Source organism: Ruditapes philippinarum, unplaced genomic scaffold (assembly GCF_026571515.1).
Source record: "Ruditapes philippinarum isolate M1 unplaced genomic scaffold, ASM2657151v2 ctg957_1_1_1_1, whole genome shotgun sequence".
NCBI lineage: Eukaryota > Metazoa > Mollusca > Bivalvia > Venerida > Veneridae > Ruditapes > Ruditapes philippinarum.
The window spans coordinates 38981-66074 of NW_026861540.1; the positions used below are offsets into that span (position 1 = coordinate 38981).

Here is a 27094-nt window from a genome sequence, read left to right on the forward strand (position 1 = left end):
AAATTTCAGAAATTGAAATCGTCTGAATCATGCATGTAAGATTAAATTATATATTTTTGGAATATCAAAACATCTCTTTTATCTAAAGTGCATTTACTTTTAAAATAAGCTTATTTTAAAGCTATGGGTATATTTCATCCTAAAATTATCCAAAGAGCAGCTCATGTTACCTTTTAAAATAAATTTTTTTGTGGGAAGCTGCAGCCTTGTGGTCAAGGTATCTGCTGCTCAAATTGGGACTGTGGGTTTAAGCCCTACAGACTGATCACTACCATATTTTCTCATAATTCTAACACTTTTTCACGAAAGTGGCTTGAGAGTAATAAACATTTGAATTGCAAGACCTATCAAACTTAAATAACATATGTTTAAATTTGATAAAAAAATCACTTTAAAATGTAACAAGTGTCAACACTGCATTTTCTTAAATTGCATATACATAACTATATTTAATATTTTATTCTCTAAAGCATTAAATTTTATGGTCAATTAATTTATACAAACATTAGCCCACTGGTAAAACACCACTAAACTTAGATGACAGATCTAAATGGCACAACTTTAATCTCTAGTTAAATGAATGACACACAGTGCATGTAATGAAATTATGCAATTCTAAACAAACCATCCAAACACAGGTAATATACCATTGTCATTTAATGAAAAAAATTCTATTGTGTTATGGCACAACAATTATCACTCTGTCCACCCATCATTTGTGTAACATCTTATTATTGTAGGTATTTACTGAAGAAATTGTGTAAATTCATGCAATTACATCTCTATTAGCTATGCTGGAATTATAGCAAACACAGTGGTCAAGTCTGACATTTAGACCACCTAGGTCAAGTCACTGTCCAATATGACATAATTTAAGACAAGTAAATTGACCATTACAAATAATCAATAAAAAATACCCAGGAACAAATTTTAATCAATTTTATTTATTTTCTGTAATACAAAATGTTCTGCCAATTCTCTATATAACTAAGACTTTTAGAGACATATAAGGCTTGTCTGTTTTATTTTCAAAATAACTTATTATTTGAGAAAAAAACTGTAATATAGATTTATATATTACAGACCCCATGACATCTTCTATGATAGAACTCTTTAATAATACCACTATTAAATATTGGCAACATGAAACAGCTCATTTCTATAACCATAAATTGCTGAATTGGCTGTCTGAGAAGCAAAGGCTCCAAATATCAAAGCTACAAAATTTTAATTGTTCTGTTCAAGATCTGCTACAGTTAATGAAAAACACAGCTATTAACACACCTATTTATATATCTGAACTTACCATATTTAAATAATCCACGGTGACTTTGTGCCACTTTCCATCATGGACTCCGCCATGTATATACGGGGAGACTTTCACGATGTCGGATCCCGTGGAGAACGAGAATTGAACTTGCGCGTCAATAATCTCCAGTGCCATGAAGTCATGAAGCTCATTGAATCTACCATTGTAAAACAGCAAACCATTCTTATGTTGAGTTGCAAACCTGAAATAAATAAACAAGGCAGTCAGATATACATTTTCATACTTTATTTTTATCATGTTTCGAAGGTTTAACCTGCTCAAATTTGTGAAATGGCCTTTTCATTCCATCGTTCAGTTTTAGGAATTTCAATATCAAAATATTAAATAATAATCAGCACACAACAATCTGCAGCGGAGTAATGTTATATTGAAAACCCTTTTAAATTAACAATGGAATGTTCCAAATTCAAATTAAGACCAGTTCATTTCATAAATAGGGCAAGGTAACGAGGTTATTGTGACATAAGGCTTGTATGTATGCTGTAAAACTAAAGAATGCTCAAACTGCATGTTATTTTGAAATCATTTATTTTCTTTATACCTGGTACTAAATTAACTTTTAACCGGCTGAAACCAAAAGTGATTAGCCTTTGCCACCAGTATAGATCCATGCCGCCTACATATCCGTGCAGTCCGACATATCCGTGCAGTCGGACCAAGCTCTATACTGTTGGCTGACTTACTTTTAAATCTTCATCTTGATATCCCCAAAAATGATAATGGTTAATTCGAAAATAGAAGTCTAAAAAATTCAGCAGGTAGTGGTTTCAATGTTTAATATAATTATTAAAGTGATGATAATGACTATCTTAAATTCGTAACCTTGTTATTTTACAGACATGTATATCAAAATGTTATCATTTTGAACTTCTTTCTTCAATCTAGGTAACAATTACACTAAAGTAATGATAAGTGTTTAGCAACATATTAGGGGATATGTTAATATAAAATGTGCTTAATTTGAAATGAACATGATACTTATTAGCTATTCGTTACTTATTAACTATGTATATGCCAGTCCCTATTTAATTTACCCATATTTCAATATAAGGAAACAAACTGAGTCAAGTTATTACATGTTTGTTCTCTGATATTAATAAAAGTATTTGTTGTTGTTGTTGTATAAAAATTTTCATTCTACTATAATATTGTAATTTAATATTAAGATATGATTCACTAGTAATTGTGGACATACAAATCTATTATATCCAAGTGACCTTGTGTAAAGAGAGAGCATTAAATGGGTCGACTTCGTAGGAATAATGTAATAATATTCATGAATCGTTTTAAAATTTACATCTTGAAATTTACTTCTTATAATCGCAAGAAAAAAGTAAATATTTACCAGTAGATTGGATTCATTTTCAATCACATAAAGGAAGATTAGAGTAGTTTATGAAATAATTAAGTACATAATGGCCACAGAAATATGATCAGGTAAAATAAATAACGCTAATTCAAGATAATTATGCAAAGCTCAATAAAAAATAATCTCCCCATTCCTTCTTTATTCTCATCCACTTTTTATGCCTGTCAAAATCATTTCCTAACTTTGAAAGGAACAATTTTTTTGAGATAAATTTGAATGACATATATATCAATAAACAGGTACAAGCAATTTTATCTGTAAAAAAAAAAATCACAATAAGTATATAGGTCCAAGTACACCATGTGGTTTTTAAAAAATGCTTTTTCAGATATAAATGTGTTTAAATCTCAAATATTTGATTAAAGATTTTTTTTCAACAAGAGCAACCGGTGATCAATAAATGACTTTTGGTGAAAGGAACTGATGTGAAATCTGATAATTTAAAAAGATCATATAGAAAGGCCGTATTCAGTGCATGCATGCTATAAATAACTTCAACAAAAAACATTACTTTTTCTTCTGTATTTACTCTTATCTACATTCTGCACAATCATTGTTCAAATATAAATATTCAGATTAAAAACTAAGGACCATGAGAGATAAGAACAAAGTAAGATCTTAAATGAGCAATGGCTTTATATTTTAAAATGGTTACTATAAAAACTTGAAAATTTTTCAATAAAAATGCCATATATTTACAATGACAAATTAATTAAGATGCAGGCCTTCTTTGATTAGCCTAACAAATAGAAATTCTTTAAATAAATTTTTTAATTGATTTTCAAGCACAGTTCATATGACAGTTAATACATTTTTGCATCTATAATAGTTTTGTGGCATTGTTATGTTTATATTTGATCATGCTAAATAAATCACTTATGTAAGTAAATTAGTTGTTTGGTTTCCACCTGATTTTGACACATTTTTGGTGAATCTGATGTCTGAATCAGCAGTGATGAACTAAAAATAATGACCACTGGACACTAAGTCTAGATAAGGATAGTGGGAAAGAAAAGCAGAGAAGATTGCTCAAGGAATGCATAACTTTTCTATATGGATCAATATAACTTAATACAAGTAAACGTATAGGTTAACATAAATCAATGGAAAGTAATAAAATTGTGGTGGTATGTCCAGGATACTTGTCTTTAATGGATTGGTGACACCTGTTTGAAAGTTGTTGAACTTTTTCAATGACCATTAAAATAGTCCACAATATAAACCCCCTGCCATTTTGAAAATTTAGGTCTCTAACAGAGATTTAACTGCTAATTTAAATGACTTGTCTATTTCACCAGTATTGAGTAAGACCAGCTTGTACATCTATACAATTTGACCTAACTCTATATTCATGGGTGCTTAAATTTTGCATTTTGAAACCAAATTATCTTACATTAACATTGGATGGCTCCAAATTCAAAGCATGTTCCCTATACAAATTTTGTATGGTTATGGTTCAGCTATGAAGAGTAGATTAAATAAAGGGGCAGTAGATTCTACTCAAGCAACCAGTGTAGACCAAGAAAAACCAGCATATCTGTGCCATCTGATCATGGTCTGCTCTGTCCACTATTCATAATGAATGGTTTTGTCCAGATTTAAAGATGGACAAGTCCGTTCAAGATATTTAACATGATAAATGTTAATTTACAGACGAAAAAAGTTCTGGTAATTTTGACAAAAACGTTTCAGAAAATGTAAATATTACATACATTTCATACAATTTCAATCCAAACTAAATTTGTGTAATGGATTTGTTTAGCTTTCAAACTGGATATAGTTAATTTCAGTGGTTTTAATATAAATTTGCCATTAAATTTTTGGCACTATCCATTATCTACTTTGGGGAAATCAAGATGAAAATTTGAAAATGGTCAACCAGTGCCTAGTGGTTGCAAAGGCTGTCCACTTTCGGTTTCAATATTCTGATTAAAAGGATTTATAATACATGTATTTGTGTTTGTTCTACACATGAATACATTAAAAAAAAGTTATCTTACATTAAATGTGCTTTAAATCTTTACATGACAAAATACGAACAAGGCTTTAAGATATGAAAATGACCTCTAATCTTTGAAATATCTCCCCATGATTTCCTGTTCTCAAGATTCGTACTGTTAGGTCCCGATCTTATAATACAGCACTTATAAACTGTACCAAACAAGCAACTTCTTATGAACGCAAAAAAAAAATGCCTTCTCATTGAAAGCTCGCGAAATAATCTGATCATGTCATGCTGAACTAGAAAGCAAGCCGCTTTATCCCGTTTAAAAAGCACAGTTTACGCTAGGTTTGCTTTTCAATGAAAAGACTGACGGGCAATTAAAATCGTATTTGGTGTTGTGTATTTTAAATAAAATGCGTTGTGCATTATGATAAAATGGTAACTGTCATGTGTTTCATACATTAAGAGGGCTTATTGATATTTTGCTGACAAAATAAAATAAACATGTACAAGCTTTGCACCTTGATGAATGAAAGTCAGCGTAAAAATTCAATTCTGAATAAAAAATCAATACTGTCTCAACTGAATTTAAGTATGCAATCTAAAAACACAAACTGACATGTATACTGTCTAAACTTACAAATTTATGAGCCACTTATGTAAAATCAAATGAAATTTATATCGAGATTAACTAGAGATGTGTTCATAGGACACTAGTGCTCATGTGCAAATACATGTAATCATTTAAGGTTAATATAAATACATGTATATTTTTTTATAACAGAAAACTAGTCAACTAGCTATAAAATTTACACAGCCATTAAAATATGCTTTTGTTTTCAGGTACGGAAAACATATAAGAATATATACAATGTACATGTATATATTACAAACAAAATTTCTTTGTGATATTTTCAGACAAAAATTACAAACTTTTTGAAAATTTTGTTTCTAATTTATATTTATAAATCTATACTTTTTTTCTTTTATCAACAAAGTACCGGGCATTATAATTGATGAAAATAGGTGGAAGTGGCACTTCAATAATGAGGGAGAAATTTGCTTAAATTAGAGCTCATTAGTATGATTTTCTCTTAAGATCCCATAGCATAGATATGAAAACACAAAACCATAAAAAAAAATTCAAACCAAGGTAGTTCAAACAAGCTTGTTTGAAGTAGCTTATAAAACTATTTGTTCATGGTGGTTGAAATATTGTACTTTCTCTGTAGTGTCAACAGATCTGTGGTAAATGTCTCAATTGAATGTGCTTTTTCTATATGACAAGCAATAAATATTCAATTACCGACGTTTACATACTGTTATACTGTTAGAAACCAATAACACGGCCACTGAACCGTAAAAAACTGACCATAAACATAATGTTTTGCCACTATATATAGACAAATATAGAAACAAACATCAGAAAACATTGTTACAAAGCAATAAGACCATCTTGAAAATGACATTAATATTTTTCCTTTTAAACTTTCAGAAAATAGTGTATAATATTTGTATCTAAAAACAGTTGAATCTCTTCTGAGGCAAAACCTTTAAACAAAAAGACATAAACGTCTAAAGGTAATTTTCAATTACATGATTGTACTTCAATACTTTAGCTTACTATAACTTTCGCTGCCTTCTCAACAACATAAATGCTTTCCTTTTTATTTTTATTCTAAAGTATATGACAATATTTCATAAACAGCTTGACAAGTTTATTGGGAATTTTATTACAACATTTGCTGCATCTTTATTAGGTTCTATTTGCTGTTTGCATTAATACAAATTATTTACAGTGACTGGAAGTAAGCATAAATAATGCTCTTAAATTACATATCAGTACTTGCATCAATGCATGTTTTTCTCGGATTATAAAACTATATATATAAAGAATTGCAAGCTTCAACAAACAGGGATGTCGTTAGGAGGCCACTGCAGACTAAAATGACAATTTTGGATCGCCTCAAAACTTAGAAAACATTCTTTGTTGTATGTGTTAAAGCCAAAAATGTTTACTTTAAATTCAACATGGCCCATCTCAGAAAGTTTTTAATGAAAACCCGGCCAAATAAATCATGTGACTGGTGATGAACAAACTACTTTAAATTGATTGTTTATCATATACTTACATGACAAGAAATGTGACTAAAAGTTAAGTCCTTTTCTTCCTAAGAGACTGCAAAGAATCATGGTTTCACATGAACTTAACTAATTAGGTTATTTACTGCAGATACTTACTTGAGTTGAATATTGAACCTATATCGAGACTTGATGGTCGGATACATAAGGAAAGATCCTTTCGGAAAGCTTCTTGCAGTCTGCTGGCAGAACTCATTATAGTCAATGTTGTCCGGGCAGTGATCACACCTGAGACCTCCATTGATTAGTGGTAAACAAACAGAAGGAGGCTGGCATGCATTAGCTGGACACGTGACACCATCATACTGGCTTGATAAGTCTATCTCACAGCTTGACCCTAAAATATAAAAAAAATTGAATAATTATAACTTTACATATCTTGAAATATAAACGCTAAAAATAAGCTAAAACCATATCATACTCCTAAATGTTGACTATTACTAGTATTTAGACAAATGTTTCAATTTAGAATCACTCAAATTTCCAAAGCGTAGGGACCTGAACAAATAAGCTCTTTAATGAAATGAATAAGAGCTGCCTCTGCACATGGGATTACAGTATTTTCTTCTATAAAAAGTCTCAAAATAAAAGCTAAAGTAGTGTTTGCCAATTGACAGCAAATAACCATGCCCCTATAGCACACAGTCTATCTAAATAATAATTTCTATGGAAACAGAACAGAAACTTAAATTATTGCAATTAACTTTCATATTTCAGAATAATATCTTGCTTAATACTGTAGATGTTTTGGATGATGCTCATATACATGGTTAGTTATTATTATGCAATACAATAATATTTATTTTTTCATATTATAACTGAATACCATTATAAAGTATTGGGTAACATATTCGTTAAATTTCAAAAATTCCAATAATGCATACGATAATTTCACCATCTCCAGCACAGAAAGGGAAACCTGATAGTGACTGCGATCAAATTGTCAGTCTTAAGCGAGATTTGTTTTTTCCCTGCAGCTAAAATTCAGCTTAAAATTCAAACCTAAAGCTGAAACAAGTCACTGCGGCACAGTGAATGTATCTATAATGAGAAGTCTTAATGTGATCTTCATGTGTAATGCTGCAAGAAAGACATTACAAGCTTTATCTCAAGTTAACATGCATCAATATTGCCCACAGTCATGCAAAAAGCAATTCCCCAAATGAAATACCCAGATATTCATCTTGGTAAATGACAAACAAAAGACCAGTATAATTAAAGCCTGGTAAAAATAACTTGTGTACATCTGCATTAACAGTGCCTGTCCACCCTGAGCTAATTACCCCCACAGGATGTAGTCACTAATTAGTTGTCTCAGGCACAAGGTATTTATAGAGAGACTGGGTCCAAAGATACAGAATCAAAGACGGAATAGAAACCAGTCTGCTATTGGTCAACTTCATATCTGATACTAATTTCAAGCAACAGTGTCTTTTTATTCTTAGGATAAGACACTTGAATTTCAACCAGAATGAACAATGACAGTTTAGTTTGAATACATTAACATGTCCCAAAGCGTCAAAATACATTACTTTACAATTTTGTACCAATATTTCAACATAAGTCCAGTTTTTATCATTTACTCATATATAAGGTTCATTTTTTTATATTACCAGCCTTTATAGTCAAGTCACCAGTAAATATAGCCACTCCAGCCTGCATGTACGTACAGTCTGATCATACCCTATATTGATGGTTGACCAACTTTAAATTTTCATCTTGATATCCCCAAAATGGAAAATGGACAATTCCATTAATGGATCTATGAAGCTGGACAAGTTCATTTAAGAAATTCAGCAGGTTAACGACAATGTGCAACTTTTAATGCAACTAATCCCTCATACCATAAAGATAGCAAAAACCGTCATAAAGTAATTTTTCTCGCATGACATATTGATTTCACATTAGTCACACACAGGAAACATTGAGCAGATGTAACTTCAACAAGAAGATATGTGAGCCCTAAATATACATGTCAAACACTCGGTGGGTATGTTTGTACTGATCTTAAGAAACGACAGGATAATTTTTCATTTTATATCCGACACAAGATAAGTATCATAAACAATTAGGTTGTCAACAGATAAAAACATGCGGGAGAAAAATGTTGGCACAATATATTGGTTGTTTATATATACTGCAATATTGGCAGTTGTGCGGCTTCAAGGTTTGTAAGCTAAAGTACTAAGCACTCTGGGAATAGTGCTCGAGTGAGCTATTCTAGTGGTGCTATAGCACTCTAGTTGATATAATTCTAAATTATATTTTCACGAGCCCGGAGGGCAATTGTGGATACAACTTTAAGCATTCCACAGAAGTGATATAATTAATCAGAAAAGCACACAAATGTAATTTCCTTTCATTTATATTCCATCAGTAAAATGTGAAAATTGAAGGAATTATTTTGCAATATGAATATGAGTATGAATACATATCATCAATACACATTTGTCCGTAACAACGATTTTGTTTGTTTGTTTGTACGCCTTTTTCCAACAGTATTTCAGTCATATAGGCGGGTAGTTTCCTAACCATCGTTCCTGGAGAGTTACACCAGTACTAGACTACCTTCCTCCGCGCTAAACTACCAAAGCATCTCTTGGGGATCAAACCCACGCCAGAGAGTACAATTAGAAGTCATTGACTCTAACCCCTCGACCACGGAAGCGGACCCGTAACAACGAGAGCAGTGCATAGTGTGTCATACAGAAAATTTATCCTATTATGTATGTACTTCTTCAGTTGAAAGTTATCATAAGCCAGGCTTTTTCCCCCCTTCAAAAGCAGAAGCCACTTACAGGCTGTTTCCCCTCAAGAAAATTGAATGATGTAGGAATTTAGTAGTCAATTTACAAAGAGGAAGATTTCTTTCAAAATACATGACATAGTTATGGACTTTGATACCATCATTAGATTTGAAAATTGATGTTGCAAGCAAATCTTTTAATCAGAAAATCTTTAAGTTAAGAAAGGGCCATAATTCAGTCAAAATCAATGCTTGAACTCAATGACCTTGTACAGTGACCTCCTATTATGATCCCAGAGACATGTGTGAAGTTACAAGCATATATCTTGAGATTATATATTGTTGTAAAAGAAGTTGCATGCAAAACTTTCTCCACATAATTGTTATGACAACCGAAGATGAGTAGGCTGTCCTAATATTCTTCAGAAATAAGATTTCTTCAATAATGTCTTTAACTACAAAACAGCATGAACAATGAGTACTTTAGTTAACTGTGTCAATCAATCAACAAATTATATCCTATTAGAACAACCCCCTCAAATATCCTCTTAGAACAACCCCCTCAATCTCTTTTATCTATTTAATCATTAAGAAGAGCAATTTTAACAATCAGTTGTACATAATTGAACATCTCACATCAAAACCATAACAAAAACCATTTAATCACTCACACAGCGATGACCATGGAGTAATTAAATACCACGGTAACAAAACAACAATATATCCACTATCTAAATCAATGGGCATACTAAAATCTTTCATTTGTTCCCCGGCTTCTAGCATGACAACTGACTGACATGGATGAGCCCAATAAAACAACAGGAAAGCAATACTGTGTAAAAACTGTCCAGTATCAAGTATCAAACCCTATAATAACTATCAACACTGGCATCAGTGGAAATGAACAATAAGCTTTGACATATGTGATTAATGCACCTGAAAATTTTAATACAGTAGTATAGAAAGAGGTCCACAGAAAATGCAATTTATAAAAAGTATTGATTTTTTCCCCAACTCCTGTCCTTATAAATCTTTGAAGAGGTAATGAAATAGGAGGTGGTCTGACAGAATTATATACTGTGCACATTGTAGTTAATTCCTAATTAGTTCTTATTGACAATCAATACGGCTGATGCTCATCATTCACTGCAGTTGCATACACAGAGATGTCTAAATAAACAGCAACAGTAACAGCAACAGTACTCAATCTAAATCTCAGTCCAAAAGGAAACCGACAGTTGAACAAATAGAATAAAATACAATCTCATTAAATTATGAAAGGTGGAGTGTTTAAATCAGAAATGTGTCCGTGAAAGCCCCTATATTCCACTGTTTGTCAGTTTAGACAGTGGATGAACAGTATGACACCAGGACAGAGGAAAGGATGGACAAAGTCAAGGCACCCCCACCCCAACAAATAAGTGGGGGCGAAAAAAGCAGCCTATCTTTACATGAGAACAACTGTCTCAATCCAAAAACACAAATATTATAACAATCACAGAGCTAAATACCAAAGAATACAAATTGCGTTCTAAAAACTTAATGAGTTCATATATATTTTCTTTGTAACAATCAGTGCACATTCAATTTCAGATGAAATCTGTTTAAACCCATCATTTTAACCATTATAATACAGGATAAAGTACAGCAAAACCTAACTAAACATTCATATTAAAACTGGCATCTGTATGCAAAGGGCCAGTAGCCAAACATTGAACCTTTCTCTAATCCCATAATCCTTTTACTTCTTCAGGTAGCCAGACAGGTTCTCAAAATTTGATATGATTATACAAATACAGCGGAGTGAATCTAATAGTAAGAAAGGCTCAGTCTGAAAACAAAGTGATTCAGTTAATGCAGGTAATCCATTTTAAATAGAATTATTCACTTTAAGGTGAGATAAGTTGAAGCATGGCCAGTAAAGGTAACAGCTTTACATACAGCAACTCTGATATGGACAAACAAAATATAGACAAAAATTCCAATGACTTTAGTGCAATATTCAACACCTTTAGGTTAAAAGTACTTGACCCCTCCTTCCACTTGTTGATATTATGTAATGGACTTGACAGATATTGAATTTGGAACTGACTTCTGAAGAAAATAAGTCTCTTGTAAACTGAAAAGAATGCTTAACTTAAGGAGCTAAAATTGCAAAAGTGCACAGGGTGACTTGGCCATCATTAAAGGGAACTAGATTGTCACAAAATATTGTCTATGTAAAACTAGAAGGCAAATTTTTATCTTTAAACTGATACATGTGCATGTACATTACAATTGAACCTCTTACTAAACTATAACAGGTAAAAATCTTGAAACAAAATCACAAAATCTTTGAAACTTTATTTTTTACTTGAAAATGCAAATAAATCAGTGTGCTGTACCTAAATGACTTGTACACTAACATTCCTTTGTTTATCTGTGTGTGTTAACTGTGTTTTTTTTTTTCTAATTAGAAAATTTCATTACCTTAAATAGCACATTAAAAATCAACAGCCAAGACAAAGTGAAATTTGATTCGACCATTAGCAAGAGTTAATAGTTTAGCTCATGTATCATACAAAACACACAGCAAGCGTGGTTCAATATTGATTCACGTGGCATTTTCCCTTCCCCGTATCAGTATTGTATACAACATAGCGTTTTCCTCTATGCATTTTTTCTAATAAAAGGCAGCAAGAGTTGGAATGTTATTTTTTTATTGACTTATATAAATGGCTTACAGCAGACAATTCAATAATGTTTTCCCAAACATTGTTTTACAAGTCTCTAGCAATGCCTTTTGACATTCCTATAGTCTCTCCCATTACAGATAAATTTGAATTGTTTAATTGAATAAATAAAAATCAATTATTTATGAAAAAAAAACCCACATTATTTGACTTTGTTAATGTTCTGGACATTTTTATCAATGCTTTAGGCTTTTGTCATACTGTTTTACTAATCGAGAAAGGTCCACTGGACATATTATTTTAGACACAAAGAGGACACCTGGATAGTGGATAGAACTGCTAACTTTAGATATTTGACTAAACTCACTAAAGAGGTGGACATGTGGATGAAAATAATCCATTTTAAATACTCATGTAAAGACTGAGAGGCTGATCATTTACTTTTGTTTCATGTTGGGTGGTACCACACATCACACCCACACAGTATACAGGCTTTATCAGCTCCTCTATTATGGAAGACTTGTGTCAGACAAAGCTAAGTTGCTGCAGAAAGCGATAATAACCTTCAAATAGCCAGCTGAATTACTTCCAAACACAAGAGATGTGAATACAAGAGAATGTTAGTACAAGAGATGCTATCTGGGAATGGTGTGCTTTTCCCCATCTATTCAAAAGGTACAAACTCACTTTTACCATTATATCTTCACAGTGCACCATCGTTCGGAATACAGCCAAGTTGTATTTGCCAAGTTCCAAAGTAACTCCAATGACAAAAGAAGAAAATTATTTAATAATACTCCAAACGTTTTTTTTTCAATGCAATAGCATAGGAAAGATTTGTTAATTTATATTTACATGTGTAATTAGAAGAAGTATAATTGTTTTTTTACCTGCAAATCCAGGTTTGCATTTACATGTATAGCCTTCCTCTGTACTGTGACACGTGCCTCGTGAGCTGTTGCACGGGTTAGAGTAACACAGATTAATCTCAACACTGCAGTATGAGAAACTGTTATTATCTGAAATGATATTTCAAACCATTATTACTTTATTGTATGCTACTTTTTTTCAATATCATGATAAAAATGAGTATAAAATCTTTTATATGAGTACTAGTCTACATCTACAAATCTGATTGGTTCTTTCAGGGTAAATATTTAAATGTGGCCAATGGGACAGCTTTATATTTAGACTGGTTTAAAAATTCAGTAAAAATAATCTCAATTTGAATGGAAACGAATGACTTTCTATAATTATAACTATATAACTATATGTTTATGCATGTATATTGACCTATATTTATATGTGTTGCATGTATGGAAGAGGAACGTAAGTTCAATTCCTTATTGTTGAATAAACTTGATCTGTTCTGTTCTATAATATATTTATGTTTATGGTGAAAAAGTAGCAACAACTTAAAGTACACATCATTTTAAATGTTGATCAATGAGTGTATCTAAAATAAAAAACTTCAATTTGGCCACCTACATGAAGGGAAAAAAGAAGGATTTTTGTAACATTTTTAAACAATAATAAATTGGTCATTATTTTCTGTGTACATGCATCATTCATATTACCACCTGTAAATAGATCTACTTTCATGTTTAACATTATCAAGTTTACAAGTATCAATGTCTTTTTATCTTCTGTGTAAACATTATGATAAAATCACAAGCTTTAAAGGGAACACTTATCTTATCAGGGCACTTAACAGAAATGACCCTTAAATAAGATACATTGTCTCCATGCCTGTGGCCCTTTATAGATTAGGGGTCACTGTTTATGGAGAGCATGATGGGAAAATAAGGGGTTGTCAATCTGCTTGGACAAGTATGTTACCAGTGAAACAGATCAGCTATCTTTGATTACAGGACAATATCTCTCTTGTATACCCCGCCAGCCTTCACAAGTCTTGGGTCATGTTTCGTGACCTTTTAAAGCAATAGTGACAACTGTTGCTATGTTGCTACGGTAACTGTTCAGATATTTGTGAATAGCTTTTGTGAAGATTTTATTGGGCATCAGGTAGTGAGACACAAAAGTGATGTTTGATTTATTTTTCTTCATTACAAAGGTTGGACTTGTTTGGGTGCATGACAAATCAATTAAACAAAACTTATACAAGTGTCAAACACGGCACATGGTGTGCGTCCGAGCCCAAACATTGACTTCTAAGATCAATTTTTCGGCAGAAACTAAATATTTTAAATGTAAATTTCCTGATATAAGTGACATTGATCTCATTCAGTTCCTAATTAAACAATTGGGACAGAAAAATAATTTTGAATAATTTAACGTGTCCGGTCTATCCAATGAAATATGAGCAGTCTTAAAGTGGAATATAGCTTTTATACATTATTCAAATACAACCAATCAGAAAATAGATTCAACAGAATAGTTCTAAATATCTCATAAGCAAGATAAAGTAAGTACATGCAGTCTAAATATCAGGATTTTTACTAAATTTTGTTCTTATTAACAAAAACCATGGTATATCAGCAATATAATTTTGACTTTGTGGTGTAAGTTATTATTACAACTAGTCTGAAGTATTCTAAATACCAAACACAGGGAACTTTCCGCTTTCAACTTATGAAAACTCCTTAAAAAAAGAGGGGGCATATAAAAGTTTCGAATAAAAAATTATTGCAAATATAAACAATCATACAAATATTTAGAAAAGGAAAAGTTCCACTTACTGGTAAATCCATGTGGACATTCACACTTGTAACCATTATCTGGATATATGGGCCGGAACAGCATTGTGTCTGAGGAGATAAAAGGAGCTGCCTCGCCAAAACTCAGTCTTGACAAGCATTTCTCAAAACCTCCACACACTTCAGTCAGACATAAATTGTCATCAAATGGTAAAATCTGAAAATGAAATACAGTATCACATGTATGAATATAAATACAACCACTTGTACAGAATGTTTTTTTTCCTTCTTTTTATTTTTCAAGCAATCACTTTCAGCTGAGATTTATCTTTAAAAAAACCCATCATATCCCAGTGTGCAATTCATCTTCTGAAAAAAAGCAAGGGGAAATGGCAGGGAGGGGAATACAGTTTCACCAAAAACCCAAATAGTTTAACATTACTAAGAGCAGGGAGGGGAATACTATTTCCAAAAAACCCAAATAGACTCTAACATTACTAAGGGCAAGGAGAGTATTACATTTTCCCAAAAACCCAAAATTTAATAGTCTAATATTATGAAGGGCAAGGAGGGAAATACATTTTCCCAAAAACCCAAATAGACTCTAACATTATGAAGGGCAAGGAGCTCAGGAATACATTTTCCCCAAAACCCAAATAGACTCTTTAACATTACTAGTCAGAAAACTTGAGAGGAGCCTATCAAACCCTGTGGAAAATCTAATAGACATCATAAATAATCAAATCAATTAAACAAATTAATATATTTACAGAACAATAATTAATCATTTTATAGGGCCCTTAAATATCTTTCTACTCCATACCAAATAGTAACTGTATCAAGAATGGCTGGCCATTATAGGTTCATAATACACTCGACAAAAATCATAATATTTCAATTATTGAGTTATAAATCTGGCATAAATGTCCGCCACATGAGCGCAGGTATTGCTGGCAAGGCGTACTTATCACATTTTGAGTCACTTCAAACATTGGACTAAACGTAAGATTTATGATTGCTATATAGGTTCACTGACAACACAGTGTGGCAGATAAGTCAGACTGGATCTAGATAACAAGTCTTTAGCTGTATTGTTGACTTTGTACACTTGGACAGGCACATGTAGGGTTTTATTTGAAGACAATGGGTCATGTAATCAATGCTATTTGCAGACCGAAAGGTTTCTTAACTGAATCATTACAAGTGTCAATCAATGACAATCATTATCTAAATGGAACATTTTACTTTGCCTTATAAAATTTTCTTAAAAATATCTTTTTTTAAGTTTTAAAACATATAGTATTATTCTTCATCTTAGTTCAACCATGCTGAAGTTATTTAGAAGACCTATTCCGTTTTAAATAGTACAGTCTGTTAGAAGTTTAAAGGAAGTAACCTACTGGAACCAAAAGTGGCAAACCTTGGCCTGGGACCAGTATAGAACCAGACTCTTTGCTGTTGGCTGACAAATTTTAAAATTTTCATCCTGCTTTCCCAAAAATGATTACGTGAAAGCTGGAAAAGTCCATTTAGGAAATTCAGCAAGTTAAGAGTTTAAGGTTCTCAGAACAGAAAATAGAACCAGGTTAGTGCTGACTGGGACCTGGCTCAATACTGCTTGGGCCTAGCTATATTCATGTACTTCATGTACTGCTGGGGCCCGGCTCGATACTGCCGAGGCCTGGCTCACTACTGCTGAGGCCTGGCTCTATACTGGTGAGGGCTGGTTCTAAACGACTGGTTAAAGCTTTGCTATTTCTGCCCCAGCATCATAATGGTGGTAAGGCATTAGATACTCGAAGGGAAATAAAAAGATTTAATCCCCAAAACATCCCAAGCCATTACATTATGCCATATAATGTAAATGTATACACTATGTATTCTGAACAGTTTATCATACATTTATTATAAATTGAAAGGCAGACCTAAATTCAAAATTCATACAGAAAAAAAGAAGGGCTTATTCAGACAATCTTGTGACACAGGAATGAAAAATAATCCTTCAGAATTGAGCACTTTATGACTCTTATTGCACTGTGAGCCGGTAATAAATTAGCATAATACACCGTTATTGAAATTCTACCATGCGCTATACAATTCTACCCTAGTTATACACCGACCATGATATTAGAGAATGTATTATAAGTTGTGGTGTAAAGATGAATGACAAGTTGATTTGTCACATAGCTAAATCTGCAATATGATATGAAGTTTTGGGGAGGTTTTTTCCTACAATTTATCCTAATTCAAAATGTCTTGTCTTGTTTGAAATAAATAAAAAAACAGAACGTAATATTTGTATTACCACTAGCAATCTAAAATTCTTGTCTCTAAAAACGTTTAAATATCTTTACTGTTTAAAATATTTTTTTTTAAATTTCAATATACTTCTATTGAATTTCTAATAACAGTTTGCTGCATTTGAATTCATAGGATAATTTTTAAGCTTTTCAAAACATTTTAATAACATTTCATTTCACAGAACACTAAAAACACAGCTACAAAGTAGGTTGCCATTACTTTTATAATTTTGAGGAGTTAAAGTCTTTGACATATGAAAAATTAATGACAAATTAACAAACCTGGAGAGTAGAAAGATTGGCCAGCAGCGTTCTTTGAAGATATATTTGTTCTTTCAGAAACTCTGCACTGTAGAAAATGTCCACCATCTGCCTGTCTATGCGAACTGACTTCTCACGGACAGAAACCGTCACATTCAATATCTGTGCTTTCACGTCCGTGTCATTACGAACATTAATAAGGAAGATGTTTTCCTTACTCACGTTGATGATCGTGGCCAGAGCGTCCACGAAGAACGTGAAGAGTGGTGACAGGAAGGTATCGCTGGTCATGTTGTTAATTCGAATAGTGACACTCTTTTCTAACATTTCCATGGTTACTAGACGTACTTGGAGGCGACATGTTGCTCGTACCTCATTCAGACCATCTGGAAAATATAAAATAATACAGGTTACTTTGTACTATATATAAGTGAAACAGTTAAGGATACATGTAATATATACAAAAAACTTAATAAAAGATATATTTCTATCTTGTTATGAATGACTTGTATTTATATAGGAATTGAGGCATGGAGTTGCATGGATACTGAATATAAAAATGTATTGGTGTGGTAGTGAATGTCAAAAATAGTCAAAACACAAAATAAGGCAAATTTACTTAAAAAAGTTTTGCTTACTTAATTTTATAATGAATGGTATTATATTATAGTCTTTAAGACCTGAAAGTTTCTTTATATAAAACTCCATCACATGCATTTTACGAGGGATGTCCGGAAAGTTCGTAGACAAGGCTATAAAATTATTATAAGCAGTCATATTAATAATATGATTAAATATTTTGCTTAAGTATTTATTCTGCTACAAATTTCTAAATTAAAAAACATGATAAAAGTTGTATTCGCAAATCGCCAATCACCATGGCAACATGATCAACGAATCACAGAGCACTTTGAATTCATGACAATAACTACTCTAATAAAAAGTTGCTAAAAGTTGTAATTTTAACGCAAACTCTTGTTTTAATGTTGTGACATCATAGGGTACTATTGCTTGATATTTAGTGAAAATAAAGACGTCATACGCAAAGAAACAACTTGTTTACGACGATTATAGGCAATGAAGTTGCGTTAGTTTTGTGGCGCAAAAATGACGTCAAATTCAAGGACGGAGCAACGTAATGTCATTAAACTTCAAAGCAACGCTTATAATGATTATAATCTTTACTTGAAAAACAAAATCAACCATAAATTGTTAAGGGCAACTTGTGTTTAATTGTCAAACACGTTTAAGAAGCGGTGATGACAGTATTTTGTATAAGAAGCGTATCAGATGACCAAAAGTAGCATGGCCGAAATGTCGTAGATTATGTTACAATAATCCTTGAAAAAGGCAGACATTTCACACACTGTATGGGAACCAGTGACACCTTTGTTGTTGTTGTTTTTTTGTTTTTTTAATGTAGTATATGAAATTCATAAAGTAATAGCAAGGGAACATAACATGTATAAAGTATATGCCAGACAGATATGGCTGTTTAAATCGGAAGAAATTGAATAGTGGATAAACATAAAATTAAATTGACGCCGTTGACGTTGTCAAAGTGCTCCATGACGATGTATATATGTTGTATGTAAATGCTGTAAAAATACAAACATAAGTCACAATTTAGTAATTTTTTATAAATGTGTTCCCTAGATATCATATGTATATTTTTGCTGACAAAATTTGTTCAACGTATGTATTGTTATACAATAAAAAATGAAGAAGTAAATGAACTTTCCGGACATCCCTCGTAGCAGTGAATTTCTAAAGTACATACATTTATATAGTGGGCTTGTCCAATAAATGTATGTAGCTATTAAAATAGTTAAGAACCTGATTAAGACTGCATGAATATATGGTGAGGTGTCTCGCACAGTGGTGACAGACAAGTTATTATCACTGCTTTATGTGTCAACAAATACAAAAAGCAGTATTCTATTGTATTGTCAAGTATGGAAATTATTTACACAAATTTACTTCATAGTGCATTTGATCTATTAATGCCCTAAATACTCTGACTTCGTTAAAGCAATTATAGATTTTTTTTATAATTGGAAGATTTTATCTTATTAAGTCACTTTATTCTATTTTTTTTACAGGAAATCATTATGGTTGAAGTTAGTTATTAAGATATATTACAAACCACTTAGGTTTTAAGATATTAAGTTTTAGAACATATATAAAAAATTTCCTTTTCTTATTTAGTTTTATAGAAAACATTTTATCGACAGATATTTTGTTTGATATCAAATACAATGATTGATTATAATATATTATACAACATTTTTAAATCAACAGTACATTGAAATGGTTGAAATAATGTTATACTTACAGGGGATGAATGTAAAATTTCTTACATTAAATAATTTATACAGAAAAAAATCTTGTGTATCAATCTTATCAACAAATTGGTAAGAAACTTAATCAAAGATGATTCTTTCTGAATATGAGGGGACATAATTTAAGTCACATAGTACCAAATGGGAATTCTATGTGGGGATATTAATATTTAAATATTGCTAAAAAAGAATTTGTCAATGTGAATAACAGAAAGGGTCAATAGTAATATATCACAACTCCTTTGTAAGATCCAAAATATTTTCAATTTTATGCAAATTAATATTTTAGAGAAAAATTCTACGCTAACTTCAATTATTTTTTATCGTATTATTGAATTACTATTAAATTTCGCCATCATTTTGAAGAAAAATGGTAATTTTGTCTGTCAACAATATTTGTAATGTTTAGTATTGTGAAAAGAATGATTTCAATTTTATTTTGTTAAGGGTCTTCTGCTTTATACATGTATAGGCAGATAAAACTAAAACAAAATATTTCAGGAGAATCTTTTAAAGAATAGGGGGAAAATATAATTATATTAAATTAAATGGGGAGGGCAATAAGGCCAAATTACAGTCCTTAAAATTGTGAAATGAGGGACCTGGCAAAGAGGTGCTGGCAAAGTACTTGATTTGACTCTTACTCATTATGCAATGAAGCTGTTGATTTTCATTACGTTACTGCGAATTTCTGCACACATGTATCTAAATTCTAATAAATTATTAGTAATAATTAATGAGAGACAACCAGAAATCAAATAAAATCCAGATAATCCCATACTTTAATTAAACTAATGGCTAAATAATCTAATATTCTACAATTTAAATTTAACTGTTATTTTGTTCAAACAAGTTTAATTGAAAAAAAAAATATCATTGCTTTTATCCCATAGATACATTCCAGTCTAAAAGTCTGAACGACAATATTTATTCAATTAAACAGTTATCATAAACGATCTAAAATCACTGAACAGTTAAGCCCATTTTACAATAGGTTTCGCCATTTTTTGGTAATTTTCAAAAATTTGTTCCGACAAAGGATTATTCAACAGTAAGAAAAGCGTCAAAAGTTGTGGTGAATGGTTAATAACCAGCCTTTGTTGAAGGCTAGGCAAAAATCTTAACAGACCATTTGGTCAAATAAACACCTTTAAAAAGTTCAAAGGGTAAAATGTCCAATGCGATTAACACAAAGAATTACAAAAGTTTATCGTTGTTTTTACTATTAATATTAATCAACACCTTTTTAGATCTACTTATTGCTTTGAACATATGGCATCAAAATTGATTTACAATCAAATACTGAAATACTGTTAATTTCTGAACAAACCTTTCTTTCATTACATTACATAAAAATGTCTTTGATCTTGTGTTTCATCTTAGAATGTATAATGTTGCCTTAAATTTTGAAATCTGTACATATACATGTATTTGTAAGCTAATGGCTACATAGACCATATGCATTTATGAATTATCATAAAAAATCAACAATAATTATCATAAAAAATCAACAATTATAGCTTGTTCGGTGAATTGATATATCACAGAATATATATGATATTTTTATTCATACCTTAATAGTGCCCATTGGCTATTTATTTTGTCACTTCCCTAATAGATACATTATCAGATATATTTAGATGATCTAGATATTAGAAGAAAACAAAGATTTTTATCATTTGACATTAAACATGTCAATGCAGATGGGAAGAAAAGTATCCATTTTTTAAACTTTACAATGCATTTTTTTAATCATATACTTTTGAAATTATTTATTGCATCCTGTTAGATCAGGGTAATCAATAAATAGCAAAACACATTTCCCTTGATAAAAATATCAACATTTTTTTTCCACTTTCAATCTTATCAGTATTACACCCATATCATTGGGGGGGGGGGAATAAGAGAAAAACTAAAGATATCATAAAAATCTTGATTGATAAAAGCTAAGATATCAACATTGTATGAAATACCGTCATCTTTCCTAGTGCACTAATGTGTAAACTCCTTATATAATTCAATAAGAGTTAACCTATTACTGCACTAAGGTGACTGACTATATTTGAAACTTTCAAAACATTTAAATAGAAACCACATAACAGTAATACATTATAAAATAATGAAATATCATGCATTGCTTTTTTTTATTTGATATCAGTCCAGTAATACTTAATACACACAAAGATTGCCCGTTTCAATCTTTTATCCTTCCCTATCTGATAAAGTAAATCTTATCAATTAGATTTGGATAAGTGTTTCAAAGTTAAGCCTTACATACATTATATATATAAACAGATTTAGTATTCAATACACACTGCAGACATAGGAAAAGTTTGCACTAATGCCTGAGCAGATTACATTTAATTTTTTTTTTTGCAAGAAGAGAAAAACTGAAAACAAAAACCATTGTCCAATTTGATTTTATAAGGAAAATAAGTTCTAATTTTTAAGTGCTAGCCAATTTACCACAAGTGTACCTTGTTCAATGAAGTCTCCCCACAAAATGTTTTGGCAGTTAAATTTTGAGATTTTGACACTGAAATACTAACACTTTAAGTTTATTGACTTACTATAAATAGAGTCAGAATCAAATCAGGACAAGGAATAAGTAAATTCAGCTGGGTCAAGTTTACAGAAACCTTTTAACTGAAATTATGAAAATGAAAATGCCTAGTATATAAGTAGAACTTACCAGAGACTCTAACTTGAATGGTTCCATTCCGAGGTACGTCTGAGTTGAGTCTTGAATCCAGAATTATCTCCCCTGTAGATTTGTTCAGCTGAAGAAATCCAGCCTCGTTGCCCATTAAGAACTCGTACTTGAGTTTAGGCTGATCAGTGACATCTGGATCAAATGCAGGAACTCTACCAATAGGTTCAGATGGGAAATGATCCACATAGTTATTAAATATGATCCGGAAGTCTTTCAACACAGGGGCATTATCATTAACATCCTGAACTTTAATGATTATCAGGGCAGTAGAAATCAAAGGCCCAGACGCTGCTTTCAGCCGAATGTAATATTCTTTCTTATCCGACTCATAATCTAAATCAACACGATTTACAATAATTGCAGGGTCTCCTGGTTGGTTCGCTAAAAGAAATTTATCAGCATCTAGTCCACCTTCTAATGTGTACTCAACATCAGCATTAATCCCCTCATCAGGATCATCTGCTTCAATTACTGCAACAGTTGAACCAATTTTTTGATTTTCTGGTACCAAAGCTATAATTTCATCCTTAGCAAACTTCGGAGCATTGTCATTTATATCTTCTACCTTAATTCTTACTTCAACAGATCCTGTCAGTGGAATTACACCTTTGTCTACAGCTAGTACAACAAGAGTGTAATTATTACGTTTTTCTCTGTCAATTCTATTATCTGATGCCACACGGATATCTCCACTTGCATCATCAATTTCAAAGTCACTATAACCTGTGCCTATATCCGAAAATCTGTAATTTATTTGGGCATTAATTCCCGAGTCAGCATCAGTTGCATGTACTGTTGTTACAAGATGTCCGTCAAAAGCTGCCTCACTGACAGTAGCATCATACACTGGTTTATCAAATTTGGGTACATTATTATTCTTGTCATTCACAATTACCATAACACTAGCTGTATCTTGACGAACTGGGTCACCGTGATCACTTGCCCGTACCTCAAAAGAATATGCTGTATGTAGCTCATGATTCAATACTTCACGTGTTGATATTTCGCCTGTAACTGGGTCAATACTGAACTCCTGCACTCCTATTATTTCATATGTTATTCTTCCATTTTCGCCAACATCTTTGTCCATAGCTTGAACTTTTCCCACTGATGTACCCACTACAGCTCCTTCATCAACGTTAAATTGATAATTTGTAACTTTAAACACTGGTGTATGCTTGTTTATATCTGTAACATTAATATGCACCTCTGCTGTATCAAATCTATTGCCAGGTCCTGAATCAGAGGATCGCACAGTGAGTATGTACTTATTCTGTAATGTGTAGTCTAAAGTTTTACCAAGTGTTATCATGCCAGTCTCTCTTTCAATAGAAAACACCTGATTGTTATCACCACTGATGATTTCATATGTGAGACGTGCATTTTGACCAGTATCTGCATCGTTGGCCGTAACCCGAATCACTTGCATGTTCTTCGGTGCATCCTCTGGAATGCTGGCATAAAATATTTTCTGTGAAAAAATGGGACTGTTGTCATTGATATCATTTACAGTGACCTCAACAGAAACAGTTGCAGAAAGCTGAGGCTGACCCTTGTCTTTAACCTCAACTGTAAACTTGTATGATGCTTGTATTTCTCTGTCAAGGGTAGATCTCACTTTAATCTCTCCCAAATCTGGGTCAATCATGAAAGGAAAAGCTGGCGGAACATTAAGAAGTGAATAACTCACTTGACCATTAACTCCGTCATCATCATCCAAAGCTCGAACAGTCAAGACTTTTGTGCCTATACTTTCACCTTCAAAGGCTGATCCTGTGTAAACTGAACTTTGGAAATACGGTGCATTATCATTTAAATCGTCAATTCTTATCCATACATTTGTACTGTTGTGTTTTGGAACTTTCCCATTGTCAGATGCCTTAACCTTTAGATTAAATTGTTTATTAGTTTCATAATCTAAGGGTTTTTGCACAGAAACTTCACCTGTAGTTGGATCAATGTAAAAAGTGTCATCTAAATTCCCGCCGGTAATACTGTAAGTTATTTCCTGATTCCTTCCTTCATCTGCATCAGTTGCTGAAACCTGTGCAATAACGGGACGACTTGTAATATCTAAATTTTCAGACACGTTCACTGTGTATGGGCTATTAACAAATTGAGGAAAATTATCATTTTCATCAAGAACTTTAATTTCAATGGTTGTAGAAGATGAACGCTGTTTCCCAAAACTAGCCTGATCTTTAGCTTGAACAACTAATTGGTAATTTGCCTGTACTTCTCTATCCAGTACTTTCAGCGTTGAAATACTTCCAGAGGTAGGGTCAATTTTAAAGGTAGATGGGTTGGTTGGTACAATTATACTATATCTGATTTCCCGATTATTGCCATCATCTCTGTCAATGGCCCTGACTGTAGTTATAGTGGTGGCCACAGGTATGTTTTCATACTTCTCTACTATATAGAGATCCTTGTCAAATGTTGGTGTGTGATCATTTTCATCTTCAACGGTAATGGTCAATGTTGTGACAGCAGACTTTTTAAACATAACATTATTGTCAGTTGCTGTGACTTGAAAATCATGACGTGGTATTTCCTCACGGTCAAGTTGCTTTGTTGTTGTTACCTGCCCAGAAATAGGATTTATTGTGAACATGTCATTACTGCGTGAATCACGGATCGCTGTCATGGAGTATGTGAGTTTGCCGTTTTCACCTTGATCAGGATCTGTCGCAGTTATCAAAATAACAGAATATCCTGCATCTTGATTTTCAGGTATCGTAGCTCTGTATTCTGGTTTAGCAAATGAGGGAGCAGTATTTGGTGCCTGGCGTCTCAATCTTAAATGATCTCTATGGCTATTTTCAACAATGAATGTGTTGACCGAAGGATCTACCGGATGAATACTGATATAAACAGAAGTCGGTTTTTGATCACTACATGCAATAACTTTCAATGGCACTTTTAAATCTGACTCATACAGGCATTGAGCTCGCGTTGTAGATAATGACGAATTTTCAAAATGATACTGAAAGTTTGGGGTTTTCATGTCAACATCACAAAGATTTTGCATTATTGAAATTGGAACATGCTTATTCAAATAAAACACGTTTACTCCTTTTTCCATGCACTTTAATTTATTCCAGTGTGCAAATTTATCACTATATATCACAGTCTGAACAGAATGTTTGGCTGAAGATGAATATGTTTTCTCTGAAGAATGGAATGAAACAGTACATGGAAGGCTGTGAAAATAAATTCTTAATGAAATGATTGAGTAATTTGAAATAAAGCTGTCACCACTTGCAAGGGGGTACGATTTTGCTAATATTTTAACATCTAATGGATTTGACTGAATATTTTTACAGCATTGTTCAATATTTTTTATATTCACTGTTCCTTGAGTTGAATCTAATGACAGTACGTCATTAATATTTTTCAAACGCGACCAACGATCAAAATAATATGACCAACCATTTCCTAGACTTGCGTTGAAAATAGCGTCTGACAGTATAGTCCTTTTAAAATCCACATGTATATCATAGCTGATTACAAAATTCAAACATAAAATTTGAAGTAAGGTGTGTAAAACACCTGTCCGTACACTCCAATCCATTCTCAACAAATACCGTTACCTTTTGTTTACACAATTAATTTTCATGCTCGCGAGTCACTCGCGGTCTGAATAATTTTCTTAAAGCGACAATTTTATTTTAAATCAGAAAAACAAACAAAACAAGAAACACATGAATTCTAAATCCACCGCGATGTTAACGTAGCTTTTCTTTAAAAAAAATCCTGTGTATGACTTATCCTAGATGATTTCAGTTCAGTTAATCCCTCTCTCTGTCTCGGTAATCGATAGTCGTCTATGAAAATGGCTGCGATTTGTGTTCAATATTGGCTGTTCCGTCGTCCACCCTCGACAAAAGTGTCATATGTCACGGTTGGTCGGCTCTCTTTGATGTTTGTCTCACATCATTGACCAGTATGCGACAGGTAACGCACAGCGTGATAATTATTATAGACATCAACAACAGTAGTATTGATAATAATGAGCACTGATGTGTCAAAATAAATGAACATAATGGCTTTAATGAATAATTAAACAAAGCCGAGACGTTTAATTCAATATTTTGGAAAAAATATTTTAATGTCACATTACTGTTTGTTCAATATTTTGTTAAAGCACCTAGTAATTAGAATGAATTTCGATACCGGCAATATTCATCAGACTTCAAAACTTAACGTAGGTGGATGATAAAGATAGTAAGACCTTTAAAATCTTTTTTGCCATACTGTAGATCTAGAAGAATGCACTAAATACTGTTTGCATTGTTGCACATGTATTCTGTTATCTAAAGAATAAGTGAAAAAAATCAGAACTATTTAACAATAACAATAATAACAACATTTTTCAGACATTAGAAAATAATGATATAATAATACACAAGGAAACAAATCGTCTGCAAACTTTTTTGAAATAGACTATAACCGGCACAACTCCACTAAATCTTTTGCGCATCAAAACTGGCAGCGGTTACTTCCCCTGGTCAATACAGAAGCTGAATTTTTTAAAATAAATAACGAAATTTATTGTGAAAAGTTTAAGTTGCATGATTTTAATCGCAATTCTTGAAAAAAACAAAAACAAAAAAA

At 32.2% G+C, this 27094-nt stretch overlaps 1 protein-coding gene across 2 annotated transcripts in view; it reads right to left on the reverse strand.

Moving 5' to 3' along the window:
• Positions 1 to 26341, reverse strand: part of LOC132716025 (cadherin EGF LAG seven-pass G-type receptor 2-like) — a 59881-nt gene extending 33540 nt beyond the window's left edge. For both annotated transcript variants that reach the window (XM_060699163.1, XM_060699162.1), the window contains exons 1-6: positions 22457 to 26341; positions 17444 to 17808; positions 14904 to 15078; positions 13095 to 13223; positions 6886 to 7123; positions 1307 to 1511 (exon numbers count right to left, since the gene is read on the reverse strand). In XM_060699163.1, the coding sequence (XP_060555146.1) occupies positions 1307 to 1511; positions 6886 to 7123; positions 13095 to 13223; positions 14904 to 15078; positions 17444 to 17808; positions 22457 to 26051 (4707 nt within the window). In that variant the 5' untranslated portion in view covers positions 26052 to 26341. The remainder of the gene's footprint in view (positions 1 to 1306; positions 1512 to 6885; positions 7124 to 13094; positions 13224 to 14903; positions 15079 to 17443; positions 17809 to 22456) is intronic.
• Between the last annotated feature and the right edge of the window lie 753 nt (positions 26342 to 27094).